This window comes from Trachemys scripta, chromosome 5 (assembly GCF_013100865.1).
Source record: "Trachemys scripta elegans isolate TJP31775 chromosome 5, CAS_Tse_1.0, whole genome shotgun sequence".
In the NCBI taxonomy this organism is placed as follows: Eukaryota; Metazoa; Chordata; order Testudines; family Emydidae; genus Trachemys; species Trachemys scripta.
Window position 1 is genome coordinate 125,200,292 of NC_048302.1, and position 22,089 is coordinate 125,222,380.

At 45.5% G+C, this 22,089-nt stretch overlaps 1 protein-coding gene across 7 annotated transcripts in view; it reads right to left on the bottom strand.

Moving 5' to 3' along the window:
• Positions 1-3,687: 3,687 nt before the first annotated feature.
• FGFRL1 (fibroblast growth factor receptor like 1) overlaps positions 3,688-22,089 on the bottom strand; it is a 239,561-nt gene continuing 221,159 nt past the window's right edge. For all 7 annotated transcript variants that reach the window (XM_034772153.1, XM_034772154.1, XM_034772151.1 and 4 more), the window contains 3 exons: positions 15,702-15,986; positions 10,387-10,740; positions 3,688-7,612 (listed from right to left, as the gene is read on the bottom strand). In XM_034772153.1, coding sequence (XP_034628044.1) covers positions 7,203-7,612; positions 10,387-10,740; positions 15,702-15,986 — 1,049 coding nt within the window. In that variant the 3' untranslated portion in view covers positions 3,688-7,202. The remainder of the gene's footprint in view (positions 7,613-10,386; positions 10,741-15,701; positions 15,987-22,089) is intronic.

Consider the following 22,089-nt stretch of genomic DNA (forward strand, 5'->3'; position numbering starts at 1 on the left):
CGATAGGAAATGTCCATGTTGGGCCCCTCTGAAAAGCAGGCTTGTTTTATTTAAGGCCCTTATTCAGCAAGGCACTAAAACATGCACTTAATTTTAAGCACGTGAGCTGTCCCACTGAAGTCAGTGGGACTACTCATGTTTAACTTTAAGCATGCATTTAAGTGCTTTATGGAACTCGGGCTTCAGGCGCAGATCCTGAGGTATTTAGATGCCTATCTCCCATTTAAAATAATGAGAGTTAGGCTCCTAAATAACTGTGAGAATCTAGATCTAAGTCCCGAAATATGGATTCAGGTGCTGAGCTTTCGGCATTCCAGTTTGAATTTGTTGGTCATAATGTATGTGTGTAGCTACGCACAGGGTAGCTATAGTCCAGGGGTCGGCAACCTTTCAGAAGTGGTGTGCCAGGTCTTCATTCATTCACTCTAATTTAAGGTTTCGAGTGCCAGTAATACATTTTAACGTTTTTAGAAGATCTCTTTCTATAAGTCTATAACATATAACTAAACTATTGTTGTATGTAAAGTAAATAAGGTTTTTAAAATGTTTTAGAAACTTAATTTAAAATTAAATTAAAATGTAGAGCCCCCCAGACCGGTGGCCAGGACCTGGGCAGTGTGAGTGCCACTGAAAATCAGCTCGCGTGCCGCCTTCGGCACACGTGCCATAGGTTGCCTACCCCTGCTATAGTCAGAATGCATGTGTATTACACACAGATAGACAACACCAGTTTAAATGATTTCCCCTGGAATAATACTATTACTTTAATAATACCCTTGAAAGTGCTGAAGTCACACGTTCCACCTTCAGTTAAACATATACAACTGAGGCCAATGGGGTTGTATGGGTGACTGGGTGTGCTAATAGCTCCTCATAGGGTGACCAGATGTCCTGATTTTATAGGGACAGTCCTGATTTTTGGATGTCTTTCTTATATAGGCTCCTATAACCCTCCACCCCCGTCCTGATTTTTCACATTTGCTGTCTGGTCACCCTAGCTGCTCATCTCAAAGTGCTCTGATGCTCCAAGGAGGAAGGTAACCAAAACCTCTCTCACCTCCATCTTCTTGCTGTAAATACTCGTCCCATGTTCCCGTTCCTCAATCTGCCAGTGGCTGTGACACCAATGCTGGTGTTTCCTGTTGTATTCTAGCACCGGGTCTTTCTTTGCACCGTTTCTCTTCATCACCTGCTGGCTAGACATTGCAATCGCAGCTGAACAGCAATTTGTGTTTGACTAAAATATCTCCCAGAAAGGCATCCAGACTTGATCTGAAGACATCAAGAGATGAAGAACCCACCACTTCGCTTGGTAGTTTTTGTTTGAGAGGTTTATCATCCTCATTGTTAACATGCATGCCTTATTTCTAATTTGAATTTGCCTGGCTTCGGTCTCTGGCCACGGGTTGTTATGCCCTTCTCCGCTGATGGGCCAGCCAGAAGTTGGCACAAAGAGTTTAAAGTTAAGGGCCCGCTCATTTCAATCACTCCACAAGTCTGATTCAGCTCCCAGTGAAGTCAATGGCATCCATTGGAGCTGGAACAGGCCCCAGGTAGGGGACTTTCATTCAAAAGTATTTAGAAGCATAAATGCTCCTCCAGACCCTACACCTATGGAGGTGACATCCATGTTATAAGTTACAAAGTCATGTGTTTATCATTCACCTTTGACCACCTCACCCGCCTTCTGCCCATTAATTCAACTCCTTCAATGCTTTTTTCTAATATTCCAAACCTAGGAACATCAAACAACCAAAATAATAAACCTGTCAGAGACACTTTCCTTTCTCTCTTCCCAAGTGTGCAATTTCCTCACAACAATTACCTGGGCCAAGGTCTGGGCCAAACCAAGATTCAGTCCTGGGCCAGTGACAGCTTTTCTATACCTAAAAATGTCACAATTTTAAAGTTTGATATTGCATGAGCCAGCTTCTCAGTGGGACCCAGCATTTACTTTTAGCCCTTGCAGGACTGGAGGTATCAGACTTCAGCGTCAGGGGGTTAAATCCTGGCTCAGCTGATGTCAGTGGGCGATTTGCCATTGACTTCAACAGGCCCAGGATTTCACCTATTTTTCTGTATATGAACGCTAATTAGCCTCCTTTTCAGAGGTTGAAGCAGTTCTTGTGTAACCTGCACAGTTGGACTCATGGTACCTGGCTTTACAGGTGAATGGGTTAAAAAAAAAAAGTTCCTATACATTTTTTAAAAACTCTGACACATTTGTAACACAATGTTTGTGTTAAATATGTTGCGTATACAGAATACAGCATACTGTGGTGTGGTGTGGTGTGGTGTGGTGTGGTGTAAAGATTTTATTAGCACTTGTTTTGCGATAAAACTTTTATACCACATCACACGATCACACAGTCCCTGTATATGGGCACATATGTACATACAAATGCATATAAATAAATGGTATATTTCTATATGCATATTAAGTTTATAAAACTCCATTTTATGCTAACACCCACGCGTCAGTTACAAATTCATGCTTTTACTCCTCCATCTCTTTCATTAAACACACACACAGGCCATTGCTTCTCCTTCCAATATCTTTAATTAGCTTATTTTCCCACTGCTTGAAAATGACATCACACTTTTTATTTGTAAATGTCTGATAAAGCTTTCACCTTAAAAGGGCTGACTGTACAAAGATTGTCAATACAAAGTTTAAAGACACCACACACAAAAATGACATTTAAGGCCATGTTCAGTTTGCCACACAAACAAAATAACAAGGATGTTCAATATTAAGTCTGGCTTTTCTCTTTGATCCTCAAGTTTTGTGCCTTTAAAAGTGAGGCCGACTTTCTAGGCCATAGACTGATGTGTTTGTATATAGATCAAGCTCCTGAATTCAAAGTAGGGTCAGTGGTAGGTAGCTTTTAGCAAGTCCACCGTTCTTTTAAAATGTTCTCTATTTATTTAAAAAAAGGTCAGGCCACATTCTGTCTCACTGGAAAAAAAAAATGGATTCACATCTGGGTGACTAAGAGCAGACTCTCACTGAACTTATTTAGACATAGGAATGCTTTGTGTTTCCTGTAAGGCACAATACAGCCCTGCATATGAATGGCCCACGTTAGGGTGGAACAGAGTGGGCTCCATCAGGAGCTCAAGGAGGCTCATTGCCTCATAGAGGCAAAACACTGTCTAAAGGGTGAAGTTCACCCATGTGTACAGAGCCAACCCAAAGCCTAGGCAATGCTTAAGTCCCATTCAAGCCCTATTTTCATGGTGTATGCTGGGCTTAAGAGGTTTTGTGCTGGCCTTCTGCATGGGGGTGAATTTCACCTACCCCTTTGGAAGGGAGGGATATGGGGGTTGGTGGTGACATGTATTCACTTCCCAAGCTGAAGTGGGGATGGCCTAGGGCCATAGCTCTGTCCTCCCCACCCCATCTGAGGGAGCTTACACTGCTAGCGGCACCAGTCTCACACAGACCTTATCCCCAGATAAGCACAACTTTGGCCAACATTTTCAAAAGTGACCAGTGGTTCAGGGTGCCTCACTTTTTGATTGTGGGTAAGAACCTCACTTCTTCAGATGCAAGTCAAGAAGTGAGGTTCTTACCCATGAAAGCTTATGCTCCCAGTACTTCTGTTAGTCTCAAAGGTGCCACAGGACCCTCTGTTGCTTTTTACAGATTCAGACTAACATGGCTACCCCTCTGATACTTGTCACTTTTTGATTATCCAACCCGAGGGCCTTTAAAGGAGGCTGATGTTCAGAGGGTAGGAGCTCAGCACTTTGTGAAAATCAGGACCATTAAGATGTCTCAAGTTGGGCACGCAAAATCTCTAGTGACTTCTCAAAATCTTGGCCAGGAACCACAATTGTTCTTGGCTTCTGCACAACCAATATCTTGATGGCGGTGGTGGACTACCTGCGACCGCCTTCATTTTTTTCCTATTACCACCCTCCTCACAACTACACATATGACTAGCATTTTAAAGACCGGAGCTTTGAAGGGCACTTGGTGAAGGCCTACTTCCAAGATGGAAAAGGTAATCCCTCCATTTGGACCAGCTGGCAACATTTTAAAGTTTTTCATTCCATTAAAGAAGATTATGAAGCTCCAGGATGAAAGGGGGCAGAGAGGGTCAATGGAGAATAAGAACTCTATTTGGGATGGAACACAATGACGTATGCTAAATACATTGTCATTTTTGAGTTAAAAGTAATCTATCAGTACCTGTCAGAGATACTGCTGCCATCTTGGCAACGTCACGTGGCAGTCTCTTGTGGTTCACTCAAAGTGGGGCCACACAGGAGTGGTGAGTCCACCATACTTTTAAAGCAATAGCAGTAAGGTTATTGCAGCATGTCTGGCATGTGACACCCTGCGGTCCCTGCCTACAGCACCCCAGCCCGGAAAGCGTTGGAAGAACTATCCCCCTTATCTCTGAATTTGGATTTGTGTCGTGCCCTTAACATTGCTTTAATGTGCATTAGCTTTGTGCAGGTTATGGTAACAAAAATACCAAACTTCTCATAGACTTGTATGAGAGGTAGACACAATAGATGGTGACATTTCTGCCACAGCCCTTACAGCCTCTCATGGAAATACCAATTTCCTGACTTCTTATAACATAGTCGATGTACATAGAAACTGCGCATAGACTTTTCTATGTGTGGCTGGCTCACCCAGTAAACTGCAGCCATTAGCAAATCTTGGTTAAATCAGTACTTACAACACCCCAGTTACGCACATGGACGCTCATTCACGATGCTCACTGAAACCGAAGGGACCCATGCGCCAGCATCCAAGATCTGAATGTAGTGACTAACTTTATGGCCTTATGGAATCAAAGCCAGTCTGGGTTCCCCTCTAACGGAGTGAAGGTTTGACTTGACAAACCATCTACAGTATGCACACAAGAAGGAGTATAATAAGCTGTACTCGTTCCACTCCCATTACAACCAATAGGAATGCAACACAGGGAACAAAGGTACAATACACCTCTCGCTGTGTTATTCCAGAGCCTGTGGGTGCAATTCACACCAGTGCAGAAGGCCCCACCCACCACTTATAGGCTCCAGCCAGTCAGGCGCTGAGCTCTCTGGCCCTGACCAGCAAAGCATTTAAAACGGTGCTGATTTTTAAGTATCTGAGTATTCCCATTAACCTCAATGGGTCTGATCTGATGGATACTGAAGCCAATGGAAAATAACCACAGCGCACCAGGCCATATGTTTGCAAAGTTACGTGCTTTGGGGGATCAAGGCCAGAGTACTTGGGCCCTTGCAGGATTGAGCCATAAGCCCTTAACAGGGGGCTTAAGGGGTACAGAGGGCCTTGTGCAGGCTCCTCTTGCTGTGGTGAATTTTATCTCTACTGAATGTTTTATGCTCAGAAGCTGCTTTTAGGGATCAAATCATTTGTCCAGACTTGCAATTTTTTTCTCCCCAAAACGCTCAGAGGCAGAAGTCCACTTGATGGGCTCGTGCCTAGGAACATTTCACTTTTAAAACATTTTTTTGGGAAAGGTATTCTTAATTATATCACGGGTCTCCAGTTCACTTCTTATAATGTTAACCACAAAAAAATCAAACCCATTTTTTAAATAAACAGTGAAACAAGTTTTCTTGTGGTCTGAGCTCTTTGTTAATGAGGCCAGGATAACATGGGGTGCAGAGGCAGTGATCAATCCACAGCAAAACTTTCCGAACAGGTTATAAACAGCACAAAATAGCAGTTTCTATTGGAAATGATGGCACCTGGAGTGCCAGAGATGCTGCTAGAACAATTACACGTGGCTATTGTAAAAATGCATACAAACATATGACTTTCAATTTGGTTAAATAAAGTACTGTTATATGTTACATTGCTTATATTTGGAGCATGGCACCTATAAGAACCTGGAAAAAACCCACAATTCATCTTTATTTTCTTTGATCAAAAATATGTATAGAAATGCCTGTTTTGAGGAAAATATCATATTTTTTTTCTTGTTTAACAAAATAAATTAAATATACATGACTTCTGTTTAAACTCTATATAGAATTACAAAGGTTTTATATTTGTGATTGAATTCATTTCTAGTCCATATAAGTATTTAATACGGTCTTTCTTTCTTTCTTCTTTGTTGTTTTAAATGAAACTGAAATGAGATTGTTTGAATCAACTGCAAAACATTATCTGGAAAGAAAAACCACACACAACCCTAGGTGCATATTTAGCAAATTCATTCTTTCATAAACAGTTATTTTCTCTCTCTTTTCATTTTTAGTTGTTCATTTATTTTTCATTGACACAGTTAATCCAGTAGCTTGTCACTATAAGCCATGAAGATCTGATTGAAAATCACAGCTAGCGGCATCAAAAATGGGCAGCATGTTTTCTTTTCTTGACCTTCAGCAGTTCAGTTATTATTAATTATTATTTCTTAAATATAAATATAAAGTTGCATTGTACAATGTCCTTCCTTCCTTCTTTCTGGCAGTAGCACTGAGTCATAGCATTGAGGTGAGTTGAACATTTTTAAAGATTTCAAGCAGTGCCCCCTTGGGGAACACACAATACCCTTGATTTGCAGAAATGGAACCAGCCAGCTAAGTTATCACCAACTGTCAGGCAAAATTACTGCTGGCGAGATGCATGTGGAGTTTCACGTTGTAAATAAAAATGCGTTTTCCAGAAACTCTTCTGCTTATTTTTTCGTTTGGAATTGGGCAGTTGAATGTTTCAGTTGATTACAGTCTCCTGGTGCTTTGGCACTACACCTCAGGTACTTCCAAGCTTCAGCCACTCTGAGATAAAGAGCTCTTCTGTACATTCCCAAGGGTAAGACATCTGATGGGCCTTGCACCAAAACAGGTGGCATGTGCTAGAGGCAGGAACTGCAATATCAACTGCAATATCGTTGTGTTCTCCTCTTCTTCCTCTGCTTGGCAATGCAACAGGGTCCGTGGTGTTTCATGTCACAGCTTCCTGCCTTATCTGTTGCCATCTTGATTTAGACATACAAGAAGTTTCCATTGTTTTAGATGGCCGCCTTTGTGCTGAGATTGGGAATTCCTTCATTATTCCTCATCTACATCCTAATGGTAATAGTAACAACAACAACAAAAATCTCTTTCTCTCTCCCTCCCCTGTCCACTTTGCCTTTTGCTGGCAGTGTTAGCTGACTCGAAGCAGTCTGTTCTGAGGTACCGTGAGAAAAAAGCACCAATAAGCTACGGTCTCCGGCTGCCCTTTAACACTGATAATGAATGTGCTGATGCTGGTGAACTTTGCCTTCCACATGTGAGTGCGTGTGAGTGTGGATGTCTGTGTAAATCTTTGGGTACATTTTCGATGCCACAGCTGGGGCCAACGCAGGCCCTTGGGATAGCAAATGCTGCTGGTGGGCTACGTATTCCTCATAGTTTATGGAGGAGATGCAGTCTTTGTCAGGACCCTGGGAGACACAGATCCTGTCTCTGGCCTGAGGTCTGTGCACGGGCACTGCAGCTGGGGGAGAGCAGGGCTTCTTTTTGGCCTGGCAGAGCCACAGGAGGATCGTCCCGAAGATGAAGACCGCTCCAGCGGGGATCCCGATGATCACCGGCCACGGCAGGCTGCTAGCAGAGGACGGGGCCACAGGGGCGCTCGGTGGCTTGGGATCTGGACATCAGGTTTGCATGAGAGAGAGTGTGTGTGTGTTACAAGAGGGAAAGGGAGAAATCGAAAGAGTTAATTAAAACCAGGAGAGGGGGATTCAAAACAGATGTTAAGCTAAGGCTGGCTTTTGTATAGTCTGTCTGACAACCCCAGCCATGCCAAATACAAGGGGGACACACCGCCAACATCATAATGTTTTGCTGCTGTTTCTCCTTTGAAAAGCACTGAAAGGACAAACAAATCAATTTCTTTGGTTTAAGATGGGGGGGGGTGGCTAAAAGTTTTTTTCCCCCCCAATAATTCATTATGCTTTAGTTCCCCAGTTCTAGTGTCCTCTTCAGAGCCAGTCCAACAGATGGTCTCTCAGCCCCAGCGCTCAGAGATGGAGCTGGCTTCCCTGCCCAGACCGGAAGATGAAACGCAGGCCATGTCAGCTGCCCAGCAATTGGACCTGCATGATCTGGTTATGGAGAGCAGAGGCCTGTCCCATATTTGCCTCTGCCAGACACGTCTCTGTTCATTAAGTCTTAAATATCCCTCTCTAGTAGCAATCCATCTTCCTGTAGCTAATACACACTCAGCAATGCTCAGGCTATGGACTAGGCAGGAGTGGTACCTTGCAGGAGCGGTCTCTTATGTGGGCAGGTTTGGGACAGGAAGAGGCAGGTTAAGTAGCATCCCTCCTGCAGCACCTCTTGGTGCTCTGCTGAGACAAGGGAGGACTAGGACTTTGTGTGGGATTCCCAGGCACTGCAGCACTGAGTGTGTGCACTTGTTCAGGACAAGCCAGCTTCGGGTGAGTAAGAAGAATCCCCTATCAGCCCTCCGCCATGTCTGCGGTTACTATTCGCTTAGACACTGACCCACTGCGAATGGCTCAGGCCCTGATTCACTGCACCTGTACAGTGCCCCCTGAGCAGGATTGAGCCCTTAGTGACAGAGGCTTACATTTTTGTTCTCACCAGAGCAGCTCACTGCACGCAGCACTTTATATTTTGATTTGACTGTCGCCACTGAGAATTTAATTGCAGATAGTCAAGAAATGCAGTTGATTATCCCTCTTACAAACCTCTAGCATCCTGCATTCATGAACATGTTATTCCACTTAAGCCCTAGTGAGACAGGCCGAAATGGCACTGTTCAGAATCAGAGCCACACTCCCAAATTTCAGGGTTTAGGTTCCGGCCCACTTTGCATAGTAGTAGACTTTGTATAATATGCATCCAGGACTCAATTAGCGGTGCTGTGGGAAACGCAACTTTGCATTACCTAATTTAGGCACATGCCAGTGTCCATTCCTAGTTACAAAAGCACCTGAGGATGTGCTGAACTGTAAACCTGTGCTTAATCCCATTGTCTTCAATAGCACTTACACATGTGTAAGTGCCGTGCTGAATAGGGATCGACTTAAGCACATGCTGAAAGCTGAGTCACTTTGCTGAATCAGGGCCTTCAGGGCCAGATTTTTAACGGTATCTAGGCACCTAAAGAGGCAGATAGGTCCTTGGTGGGGTGTTCAAAAAGCACCTAGGTGCCTAACTCCCATAGGGACCTGGGTGACGAGGGGCTTTTGAAAATTCTGCTAAGCGGTTATCTGCAGCTGTAGCTACCTACATAACTTTAAACATTTGGCCCTAAGGTACCAGAGCTCAGATAATGTGACGAGAGGTGCCATATAAAAATCTGAGATGACACATACAAGATAATTTGTGAATTCGCAATCATAATCTTGTACTCTCCTGTACACTATTTTCAGATGTGTGTAATTTTCTTTCCAAGCCAAACTTCTTTAAAGAAGTCAATGACTTTTTTTTTTTTCCCATTGAGGCCTAAATCTAGTGTTAGTTTGAAATAATACACGTAGAGCTTGTTTTGTTTTAGTTATTTCAGTGCGGAAAAAATCCCATCAGAAAAACATCATTTTTTTTTTTTTAAATGCTTAATGTATACAATAGGACCACATTTCCACCACTTCTTTTCCTCTCCTCTCTTCTCTGAGCTGCGATGGCTCCGCAGGGCGGAGGGGAGGAAAAGCAAGGCCGATTTCTTTTTTGTCACTAAAGCCAGCAGAGTCTGGATTATAAAATGACTTTTCGGAGCAGAAAGAGGGCAAAAGGGACAACGAAGAAGTTAGACGGGAAGCCCTGGAATGCTCCTGTGCTACAGGTCTCAGCCACAGAGCAGAGCACAGGGCAGGAGCAAAAAGGCAAGCCGTTCTGCGCTCTGCACTACAGCTCCCAGGGGATCATCAAATAAGAAATTAACAAGCCTGGCACATTCTCCTTCCCACCCATTCTTCTCCTGTGGCTGTGATCGTTACACTGTTTTTCATGCTTCTCTGTTTATTGGCTTGTTTCATTGTTTCCTTTTACCAACAAACCAATTAAAAAAAAACAAACGGGGAGGGGAGGGGGCCTGGGCTCACTTTACAGGATGTTGCACAGACGGCATCACAATACGACTTCCCCGCCCTGCTCCAGCACAAAAGCAGATCAGGCATTTTCCAACCCGGTTATTTAACCTTGCCGGAGCCGTTATTTATGCACAAGGAGGCTCAGGGTGGAGATCGACTCAGACACACCCCGGGCAGTAGAAAAATCAGCATAATCTGGCCACTCACGACAGCTCGCCAGATCCCGAGCTGTGTAAATCAGTGACGCTCCACTGAGGTCAATGGAGCAAAGCTGATTTATACCAGCTGAGGAGCTGGATCCGCGATTGCAAGGATGCTGGCCCAGGACAGTTTAGAAGGAAAGTTCCAGCCACCCCACACTCACCTGGCAACACCGTGAGGAAAGCACTGCGGAAGCTGTATCCCATTGTGTTTGCTCCTAGGCAGATGTACATCCCAGCGTCCTCTTCTTTGGCTCGTGTGATCATCAGTTTGTTTAAGTAGGAGCCGTCCGGACGGGACCAGACCTCCCCAGTGGGGAGCACGACAAACTTCTGCCCCCCGACGTCAATGGTGGAGTTGTACTTGTTCTCTGTGCCGTACTCCACCCTTTTCAGCCACTGGATGACGGGCTTGACGTCGCTGCGGACCTTGCACTGGAACGACGTGGTCCCGCCATAGTCCACGGTAGTGTTCACAGGGTGCGTTCCCGTGAGAATGGGTTTGGACCGAGTCCTCTCTGCAAACAAATACAACACGTGATGAAAAATAAATGGTGTTCCTCAATCCGATTTGTGATTGTTCAAATACGGATGCTGCAAACCTCTCTGTCTGTGCTGAGGAATCAGGCCCTAGAAATCTCATCTAAGAGGTATTTTCCATCTCTCCTCTGATCCTATTATCCCAGCTACCTACTGAGCTAGGGGCATTGGTATTCAGCCACCCAAGCCCCACAAGTGTTACAGGGAGTCACACAATTCAACCCCAGAACTAACTAGTTTCCCTTCTGCTTTAAAGAGGACTCTAAACTGCCTCTCGACGGTAACACAAGCTCAGTTTATAAAGCTGCATTTCCCGGGTTGCATGCATAGGACTAGACATTGCAGGGTGTTCAATAATGGAGGGTGTGGGGAAAAGGGAAGACACCAAGCAGCCTTCCCTCCACTTTGTACTGTGCATTCAAGGTTCTGGCCCATGTGAAGTCCCTGTGCTCTCTTGAGTGCAAGAACTGTCCCCTGCTACTACCCCCTCAGGGCGCTGATTATCCCAAAAAGGAGAGGCAAGGAGGAGGATGGGCCACACCCCCATTGCTGAGGCTGGCCAGTGTAGCTGAATGGCCACAGAGGTGAAGGCAGGTTGCATGCTCGGAAGGGGTGCTGCAGCAGCTGCTGTTCTGACTGCATCCTGAGCATGGATTGCAGCTTTGTAGGAGCGGCATTTCCCAGAGCAGGGCACAGTTGCCAACTTTCACGCAGTAAATAAGCACACCGACTTTCAGAATAATCAAGCTAATCCCACTTCAAAACAAGGCCAAAAACAAGCCAATCCCTAAGAACCCCAACACTCTATGTGACTAGATACGCCCGGCATGCAGTCTGGGACTGTGGTGGGCCTGCTGTACACTCCTGACTCTCTCCCCCCCTTGCCCCTGCTTGCTGGGAGCTGTTCAAAAAAAAGAAGCAACAAGCTACAAGCCAAAAACTAGCCAACAAGCAACTCACAAGCCAATTAAGACAAAAAACAAGCCCAATTTCTCCATTTTTTTCGTGGGTTTGGCATGTCTGCCACAGAGGCACAGTGCACAGGCCTCTGCTTCACGGTGCACTTTGACCCTCCGGGGTATAACACATGCAGCGTTATTCTCTGAATCTGGAACAGGGCAAGTAAGTGTCCTGAGCCAGGGTGAAAAAGGGCAAACCACAGGGACACTTTCCTGCCACTATTCCAGAAAGAAATTCAGGGAACCCTGCAGGATAGTGTAGCAAGGGTGGCAACCTAAACTGACTATTATGGCAAAAGTGCCCCTGGCATTAATCACGATGCTGGCCCATCGCATCACCAGGCTAGCTCCCTGCTAGGGCAGCTATATGTAATGTTAGGATGTTTCCATGGGGCAGTCCTGCATGTTCCCTGCTAGATCTGTAGGAAATTGTGTGCTTTAGCCACGGGGACCTACTGTGAGTCAACGGGAGAGTCACAGGTCCAGACTGTTGCTAGCTCAGTGTGGGTATGACAAGAGAGGGAAAGGAACATTCCCTCTCCTTGCACAGGGCAATCCCTATCTCTCCAAAAGCCCCCTAGACTTACCAAAGAAGATGGGACAAGGTCACTCCACTTTCCGCACTAGCCAGCTGATGGTGGGGAGTGCAGGGTGGGTGCATTCTGTTAATGGGTGCAGCAATTGCCACTCAGGGGCATGCTTCCTGCAGTGCTCTGGGAGGCATGCTTCATCACTGGGGCTGGCAAAATGCCTGTGGGAACCTGATGCTGATGGGGAGTCCTCCATCTTTCCCCCCATTTCCTGGCTCAGGGAGGCTTACACACCAAGTTTTAAGCCCAGAGATGTTAGGGGTGGGAAAGACCTCCTAAGTCAAGTACTTCACTTCTACCTGCATTAACTCTTACTTCATCTAGTCCAGGGGTTGGAAACCTTTCAGAAGTGGTGGACTGAGTCTTCATTTATTCACTCTAATTTAAGGTTTTGCATGCCAGTAATACATTTTAACATTTTTCTAAGGTCTCTTTCTATAAGTCTATACTATATAACTAAACTATTGCTGTATGTAAAGTAAATAAGGTTTTTAAAATGCTTAAGAAGCTTCATTTAAAATTAAATTAAAATGCAGAGCCCCCCAGACCGGTGGCCAGGACCCAGGCAGCGTGCGTGTTACTGAAAATCAGCTCAAGCGCTGCCTTTGGCATGCGTGCCATAGGTTGCCTACCCCGGTCTAATTGCAAATGTGCTAAGCATGGAGAAGTCACCACTTCCCATGCTGTTTTCTGAGGAGAACTCAACAGCCATCTTACTTCCCTACCCAGCAGGGAAACCTTCTCTGTCCTCTGACCATCTCACCTCAGGAACACTCCCAGATTCCCCTGCTGGCCGGGAAGCAAGATACCATGATAGAAAATCAAACCCAGGGCTCCCAAAGAGCATTAAGACTAGCTCACCAGACCAGCCTATTATTATTATTTATTATTACTAGAAGTCAGCGGCCTCAGGCAGGGACCCCATTTTGTCAGGCACTGTAAAAGATGCTGAATAGATTCCAATTTCACATCTGAAAGTCAGTATTTACCACAGTTTTCAGAATGGCAGCCGTGTTAGTCTATTTCCGTAAAAAGAACAGGAGTACTTGTGGCACCTTAGAGACGAACAAATTTATTTGAGCATAAGCTTTCGTGGGCTACAGCCCACTTCATTGGATGCATCCGAAGAAGTGGGCTGTAGCCCACGAAAGCTTATGCTCAAATAAATTTGTTCGTCTCTAAGGTGCCACAAGTACTCCTGGTATTTACCACCTGTTTCTGGACAGTGGTATCTGAAGTACCATAGATTTCCCTCTTCTAGGTGCAGGGAGACACTGTGGTGTCTCAGATATCACCATGTCGTAGCTGCTGGCAAATGCTGACTTTTTAATGGAAACCACTGTTGGGCTGGATGTGTAAAGAACCAGTTCCCAGTATCACTGGGCAGGCATTGAGGTGGGAGGAAGGAACAATGTTCCATACTTCGAAGAATCAGGATAGGATGTACAGGAGGCTATCGGCACCAAGACCCCAAAGACATGCTCAGGGAAAGTCAGCCAGCGTGACAGAAATGTCACATTCTCAAGAGATCACACATGAGGAACACATCAGCAGGGATCGAAGCTGGAAAGTTCTAGACTCAGATAAGCAGGTGAGACTGAAAAGTGGAGGCTTACGGGGAAAAAAAGATTTAAGGGAGGAAATTTAATAAAACCTGAAACGTGCCCTGGCATGTTATTAAAATAGGAAGAAGCCTGTGAAAATGCTTTAATACACTTATCGCTTTGGTTCTATTGCCCCTTTGGTCGCTGTTTTTGTTCCTAGCCAGAAAATGCTAATGAAAACAAAGGTTACATATGTCTGTAGGTTGATAAAAACCAAGATAAACGGGGACTACTCTCTGACACAGAAAAGGGTTTGTTCCTGGTGCCATCTGGTTTTGATGAAGTGAAAATGCCACAACTGACATTAGGATGGGACTTGATTCATTTCCTTGTCTCTGCTCCTGGTTTTAGTGTAAACACATGTTTTTACTGTCTCCACACAGCTGCATTTTTATCGATACCAGATGTCCAGCAGGTTTGTGCATTCAGAGCACAACAGAACTCCCCACATATGCTTTTAATTCCTGTTATTCTAGAGAAAGGGAGTTATCAGAGCAGATTTCACACCAGGATAAACTTTATCATGCTAAAACACATGCACTAACACACAAACAACATGCTTTCCATGTGTCATGTGTTGCTTTATGGTCTTCCATGCCCCTGCTCCTGACTAATCAAAGATATTTGATCTTCCCTCTCACAGCCTTTCTCCTCCTCTTTCTTGAGCTTGCAGCATCAATCATTTCCATGGCAACATACTAGGCTAGCATAAACATAGCATAAACTTAGGAATAGAAGCCCTTCCTCACTTAGTTTGAGTAGCTTCCCCAATATAATTACTTTCAAATATAATAAGACAGGAAATTAGAGCCACAGAATCCTCTATAGGGTTAAATACAGAGAACAGCAATCTAGTTCATTCCACTGCCACAGCAGGACAATCCCCTATGGCATGTGCCTTAAGGGCCAGATTTATAGAAGTACTTAGGTGCTAAAGATGCAAGATAGATGCCTAGTGGGATTTTCAAAGTGCCTAGGTGGTGCCTAACTCCCAATGGGTGCCTGAAGGCAGTGCCTCAGAGTTAGGCATCTAGGCACTTTTGAAAATCCCAGTCGGCATCTGTCTGTAACTTTAGGTTCCTAAATACCTTTAAAAATCTGGCCCTAAATGCTTTGTCTAGTTAATTTTTAATGACTTTAGTGATGGGACTTTTATCACTTTTCTTGGGAGACTGCTCTGTGACTCAACAGAACGCTTTTCTCTGATATCCAGCCTAATTTTCCCATTGATTAACTTCATCCCATTATCTCTGTAGTAGCCACCCTAAACTATTTTTCTTCAAACACATTAAAGGCCTTATCCAACCCACGATGAAGTCAATAGAACAACTCCCAATGGCTCTTAGACCCTAAAAGTGGGACTCCCTGGTCCACAAAGTGACTGTCTATAGTCTGAAATCGCACTTACTTTTTTTGGCAGGCATATCACCTTGTGAGCACACATACCATCACTGTCACCATTAGGTCTCTCTCTAGATAGTAGTTTTTCCCGAGTACCTCCCTGCTACTCTGGGAGTTGCTCTCACCAGACATACTAGCCTGCATTTATCAGGATGTATCACATTTTATTATTTCCTGCCCATGTTTCTGACCTCTCTATTAGAGACTCTGAAGAATTGTTTCTCTGTCTGCGCTGAAGTTTGCAACACCTCCCCGTTTAGTGTAATCTGGGAATTCAGTTTCTGGCATTGCACACAGCTCTTGGTACAATGTTCTATTTATTCAAGTCAGCCCGCTTGTAAAAGCCCCTCCCTAATAACCCACTCAGCCCAGAGGCAGCACTTACGGATTACTTCAACTTTATATGTCGCATTGATTTCTCCAACTTTGTTAAACACTCGGCAAGTGTATTTCCCACTGTCCTCAGGCTTTAAGTTCTTCAAATTCAATGTCCACTTCTTCTTCTTGTTCTCCCCAATCTCCTGAGGTGTGAGGGGCTTATTGTCCTTTAGCCAGGTGATGTCGGGCCTAGGGTTCCCACTGGCAACACACTTCAGGCGGACTGAGCTTCCTACAGGCCGTGCAATCACCCTCCGTCGCATCTTGGCAGGTTGCGTGAATCTGGGACGGGCTGCAAAGGACACAAAGGGTTGATTACATTAAGCAAGGTGCATGATGGACCATCCAACCAGAGCACTGCACTGCACTGCTGTCTATAGGGACTGCCGGCATTGTTTCTGAGACACCCTACTCCAAATGTGCAAGAAATGCCCAAGTATCACTACTGCATACACTGGTCCAGTGTGGTTCCTTCATAAAAATAAGTACTACATAGGTTCATAGATTTTAGGGTCAGAAGGGACCATTTCATTCACTGGTTTGAATTCCTACATAAGACAGGCTACAGAATTTTACTCTATAATTATGGCAATTGATTATAGCGATGTCATAAAATAATACCAGAGTCACCTGTATCTCAGGGCAGAATTTGGCCTCATAGTTTCCCTTAGCACTATGGCCATCCTTCAGGACACAGCTATAGCATTCTATGCTTTGCATTTCTTGGGTTCGGCCATGACCAGAAGCAGAATACAGAATTCTATAAGGTTGATTGTTCTTCTGGTCTACTTCTGATCATCCAGAGAGGAGATAATCACCCTCCACACCTGGTTTTAATGGGACTTGAGAGTGTTCAGCAACTCCCCAAATGTGGCCAAATGCCGCAGAGAGTCAGAGAAATTGTACAAGGAACCTGCTCTCTCTGTAACTTGAAGCCAATTTTACAAGGTCCAGAGGTTCAGATTGTCCAGATGAGCAGGCAGAGTTCTGAGTGTTGATCTGAACTGAACTTTCTGAGATTCATCCAGCATTCATTTACGAAAAATTCATAGTAAAAAGCACTCTCATTCAAAAAATCCCCATGAAAAGGTTAGGGAGAGCTACTCATCCAAATGACAGGTGAGCAGAAACATGGCGCAAGGCTGTTCCGTTCCAACAGTATCTGGAAGACTCAGCAATGGGTAATGGGTTCTGCTGCAACCTTGTCTCTCAGGGAAGCACAGGTTCTCAAGTGGAAGCTCACAATGGGCCAAATCCTGATCTCACAAAAGTCAACAGGAAGTGCAGGATTTACAAAAGCACCCAAGGGAATTAGGCGCTCAGTTCCTACTGACTTTTAATGACATAATTTCAATTATTCATTAAATTCCACAACAGAATTTCAGAGGAAAAAGGGAGTGGGGTAATATTATCCACATGGCTTTCATAGCTTTGCACTGTGTCCTTTCTGTAAAATAACTGGATGGCCTGATTTACCAATATGATTAAAAAAAAAAATCTATTGAAAAGCTCTTAAAAATTGCTACAGTGGAATACGGCAGTTTCAAGGCCAGAACCTTGTCTAAGAGTGGCCTGTAATGAACGATTCAGAAGAAGGTATAAATCTCCCACAATTACTCTCATTATGCAATACTACACCCGGGGCATTTCTTAGCGCAATCTCCTGCCAAGCCTACTTCCACTTCCTCCTCTTCAGCCTACCTAACTCCCACCTGGCAATCCTCCAATCTATCCAAAACACTCCAGCCAAACTCACCTTCCTCTCTCACTACTGTGACCCTGCCAGTCCCATCTCAGATTCCAGTTAGTGGCTCCCAGTCAGACTCAAACTCCTTTCCCTCACTATTCCTCTACACAGCTCTGCCCCGTTACATCTTGTGTCTTGCCTCCCCTAAATCTCTCACTCAGGCCCAGAGCAAAGCCCCTTTTGCACTTTCTCACTTGCTGTCTCCTGTGCTGGATGTATCCTCTGTGATCCTTTCCTCCTTCAAACACCCTCCTCCAAGCCCCCTTCCTTTCTCCATGTCTCCAATGACCCACCCTCCCCCACCAGTCTAATGAAATCTAAATTAATAGCTCTTCCTCCCAGCCCCAAAGGGAGCTGACAAGCTGCATGCCTTGCCTTGAGTGCAATCTTATAACCTTCCTTCGTGTAACAACCCTTCCCTTCCTTCCTGTCACCTGCTAGGCCGCTGCCATCTCTCCTGGCACCCTGTCGTGATGTGTCTCACCTAGCGAGTAAGGGCCTTGAGGCAGGAGCTGCATCTTTAATTCTATCTGTAAAGAGCCATGCAAATATTGAATAGGTGGATGTGACTGGCCTTCTCTATGACACACTGGGGCAGGTTGGTTGCACCGATTAGCCACTGGCCCACATTGTTGGGGAGTGTGTCACAGCAGCAGAACAGCTGTGGGAACGCCAGGAAAGCTGTGCTCGAGGTGCTCTCCCTGAGCTTCCCAGTGCACAGGGAGAGTCTCACTACACTTCCTAAGGGGGCGCAGCAGGCTCCCTGACTGTGCATCCAGCCAGCTCTGTTCTCCAGTGCACAGGTGTGGTGGGGCCATGGCCCATGAGGTGTCCGTAGGGGCACAAGCCGCGAGCAGTCCCTGTGCTCAGGAGAGCACAAGCACTGGAATATGAGGGAGAAACTCCCCCTGAAGTCTCCACCTCCATGTACAATCTGGCTCATTATGAATGAGCTGCTCACTCTAGTGCTTTTTGTGGCTTCACAGCGGTGGCAAAAATTACAGCCTGAGCTCTGTTGGAGGCTGGTTTATGGCCACTGTGCCACTCCTGCTCTGTCCCCTCACCACTTGGGAGTGGGATAGGCTGGCTTGCAGCTCCCCGGGCGTGAGGATGTTGGCGCGCAGGCCTCACACACTTGAGGAAAAGAAGCCGGACCCCTCACAGATCTGTGTGTGTGTCACACACACTGGCCTCAGACCCAGCCACGCTCTCTGGGAAGGAGGCTGCCCATGGCGCTTCTTCTCTTCAAGGCCCTTTCTTATGTGAGCAGCCGCCCTCCTCTCACAGCCCCCCGGCTGTCATTTTGGATCTCCGCCATGTCATGTTATTTCAAACCCTGGTGCAGAAATGCTTCACTCTCCACGCAGGGGCTTTCATGTGTAACCTAATGAACCGGAGCAACTCCAGCATTGAATGTACTACCAGCGACAGCTGGGGCGGTTAGAGTCACATGCTAGCCCATTCCATAGGTTTCCGTGTGTAAATTGCTGGGTATTCCCTTGATCATCTCCTGAAACCAGAGGGCTCCTATCTAGTAAAAACAATCACACTCCCAGAGAGATAATTAACCCGTTCAGCACCACGCACCGGGAGCGCTCGAAACCATGAGCCACGGTTCTGGAGACAAATGCCAATAGGACCACAGGGTGCTTTCATTATGGATGTGGAGAGTCTGTCTATGAGCCACAGAAGTGGTTAACATCCAGCAGTGAAATGGGTCTAAATGGTTATCTTTTAACAAGGCAATAATTTACTCCGTGCACATGAACTGAAGCCCATGTAAGGGTAGATTTTCACTGGATGGGATTTCTACACTAGCATTAGCACTTCACAGTGCAGGTCCAGAATAGGCACATTCACTAATACTTTTTGTACTGACCGATGAGTCACATCACTGACTTTAAATCTTGGAACTTCATGTGTAACAGGCCATACCTGCCCTCTGCTTGCATAAAAATATGTCAATAGGGTTTGTTTCCCCACCTAGTCCCTGCACAGGGACAATATTGTAAAACAGGGTCGGCATTTTCCTCACTACAGTCAGGTCAACAACAGCTCAGTTTGCTTTCACTCTATCTCATCCCTCAAGAACTTTTGTTTGGAGTCCTGTGTTCACCCCTCTGACAATCCCTCTCTGAGACATGGCAATCTACAGGTAAAATAATACTTTTTCAGGCATTTCCCCCCTTTTTCTTTTAGAAGGTTAAGTGATTATTGTGGCCTCAAAAGCTGCTCCATCCTGTGTGTGATACACTGAAACCAGATCCCATTTACACAGTCCTGAAAGGTTTCCTTGACAAAAGCTTGAATTGGGCAAGTTCAGAGAGGCCAGTTGACAAAAGGAGAGAGAGAGAGAGACGCACACACAGAGAAGAAAGAGCGAGACAGAGCGAGTGTGAGGGAGTGAGAGGCCGGGAGCACTGTGAGTTTGCATTTACTAAATGGCATCCAAAATCTGTATCATCTACTGAAGATTTGCTTGCTGAACTGCTAGAGGATCCTTTTGCAGTGTGAGGGAGACCCTGGCGCATGCCTATCTGGAATGCTCCAGGTTGCAGCCCCTTTTCCGGCTCCTCCAGAACCTTTTGTTGAGGTTCTGTCTGCACTTTTCCCCACACCTCTTCATATTCGCACACCCTGTTTGTGGCCCCATGAAGGCGAGACTTCCTCATCAACCTCCTCCTGGCACTGGCCAAAGTGGCCACCTACAACACCAGGAGGAGGATGCTGGATGGGGAGGTGCTCTGTTCTGTTCCTCCCTTGTCTCACGTATCATGTTCCTCTGAGCGGCGTCCGCTGGCTCCCTAGACAGCTCTGAGGAGCAGCGGATGCTATCCGGGGTTCTCTGCTCGGTGTCCCCTTCTGGATCCCTAGTTTTGAACCTATGATCCCCTCTCCCAACCCTGTTATTCCTTAGTTGTCCCCCATCATCAGTTGAGTCCCGGGTTCAGTAGCTCCTCCCCAAGGGTTGGGGGAGGGGCCTTTAGAGCCAGAGGACCCCATTACAGAGTGCCTCTATGTTATTTAGACTTTGCATGACAGTTCTCCCACACACCTTTCGGAGTTTGCTTTGTAAACTCCAAGAGCTGCACTTTGCTACAGTATAAACTATGCCATATGCAAGCGTGAGGGAAACACAAACTGACTGTGTCAAAGGGACAGTGTGTGCATGTCTCCTGCTCTAACGCTGTTTATTACGAAGATTTATTCGGTGTAATTAAAATTAAATAATTAATGGCAAAATGTCAAGCAAAAACTTGGTAGGAAGCAGTTTAACAAATTCCTTTCCTTGAGGAATATCTCACAGATGGATGGATAAATCTCAGAGGTGCCTGTAGCATCCCCTTACCAGATGAGAGTTAACGCAGTGGTTGCGGAAATGTCCAATTTATCGTGATTGTCCACAATTACCTCTAGAGGGCACTTCTGCCACAGAGCTCAACTTCTGGCTCATGCCCCTTACGGGATTGAGGTCTGAAGACAGGTCTGCATTTGCTTTTTTTCATGTGATATATGCAAAAGCTGTCCTGTGAGATTTCTAGAAGTGTGGAATAGCTGAATCTTCCCTCCTTTCTCTATAAAAATCTGCCATCTTCTCTCAAAATTACATCCCTCTTCATCAGCTTCCCAGGACAAAACAAGCACTGGCTCCTGGACCCTGTCTGCAGTCCTATGCAAAAGAGATGCTAGCACTGTCCACATAATAATGTAATTAACTGCCCAGTGTTTATGTGCTTCACTGCTCTCTCCTGGTAAGAATCGGAACTACAATACAATGGTATCATATACCCTCTACTGCCAACAGCTGGAGGAGATTATCCTTAGCTCAGGGGTAGGAGCCTGTCCTTTTGAAGCAGAATGAACTCCATCCTCACTGTTGCCGTGAGTTACCAGCTGGCCATGTTTCACAGCATGGTGGCTTCCCTGAAGTTGGTAGTCATGCATTTGTTACATTATTATATTTGGAATTTCCTATTTTGATGACAGCTTAGAGCTGCCCTGTTTGGACAAGGGTAAATTCTTGAATAGGGCTCTTTAGACTGGATGAAATCTCTCGGAAATAGGTTTAGGAACACGGTGAAAAATCACCAACCAAACTAAAAATATAAAAAAGGGATGAGCTGTAGCTGGGCCATAAAAGCAGAAATGAGATATGGTGCCTGACACCTCTGGGTTATCAGTTCAAATTCCTGCCCATGCCAGTAGTGGCCAAAAGTTGTTCTGTTTCTCCACAAAAAGCGTGTGGAGAATGGCTTGAACCAAACCCTGGGTCAGGACACTCGCAAACCCTGGAGCAGTTCAGAACCTGGTTTCGGAGCTGGACGTAGTAGCTTCTGCTAAGCCTATGACAAGATGAACAAAACCCCTAAGTGAACCCTCTCCCGCCCCCTCCAACAAAAATAGTTATGCTGGTAAAAATCACTGTGTAGACACAGCTTATACAGGCAAAAAAAGTCCTCTTGCCAGTACACCTTCCATCAATCAGGGAGATGGTTCAACTGTATATTGGCTGAAGGAGTTCTTTTGCCAATCAACTGCATCTCCACTTGAGGGCTTTGTACTTGGCGATTTTCAGAAGAGCTCACCTAACTTTGCTCCTGTTGAAGCCAGATCTCTCATTTGACTTCAGTGGGAGCAGAGGTAGGCT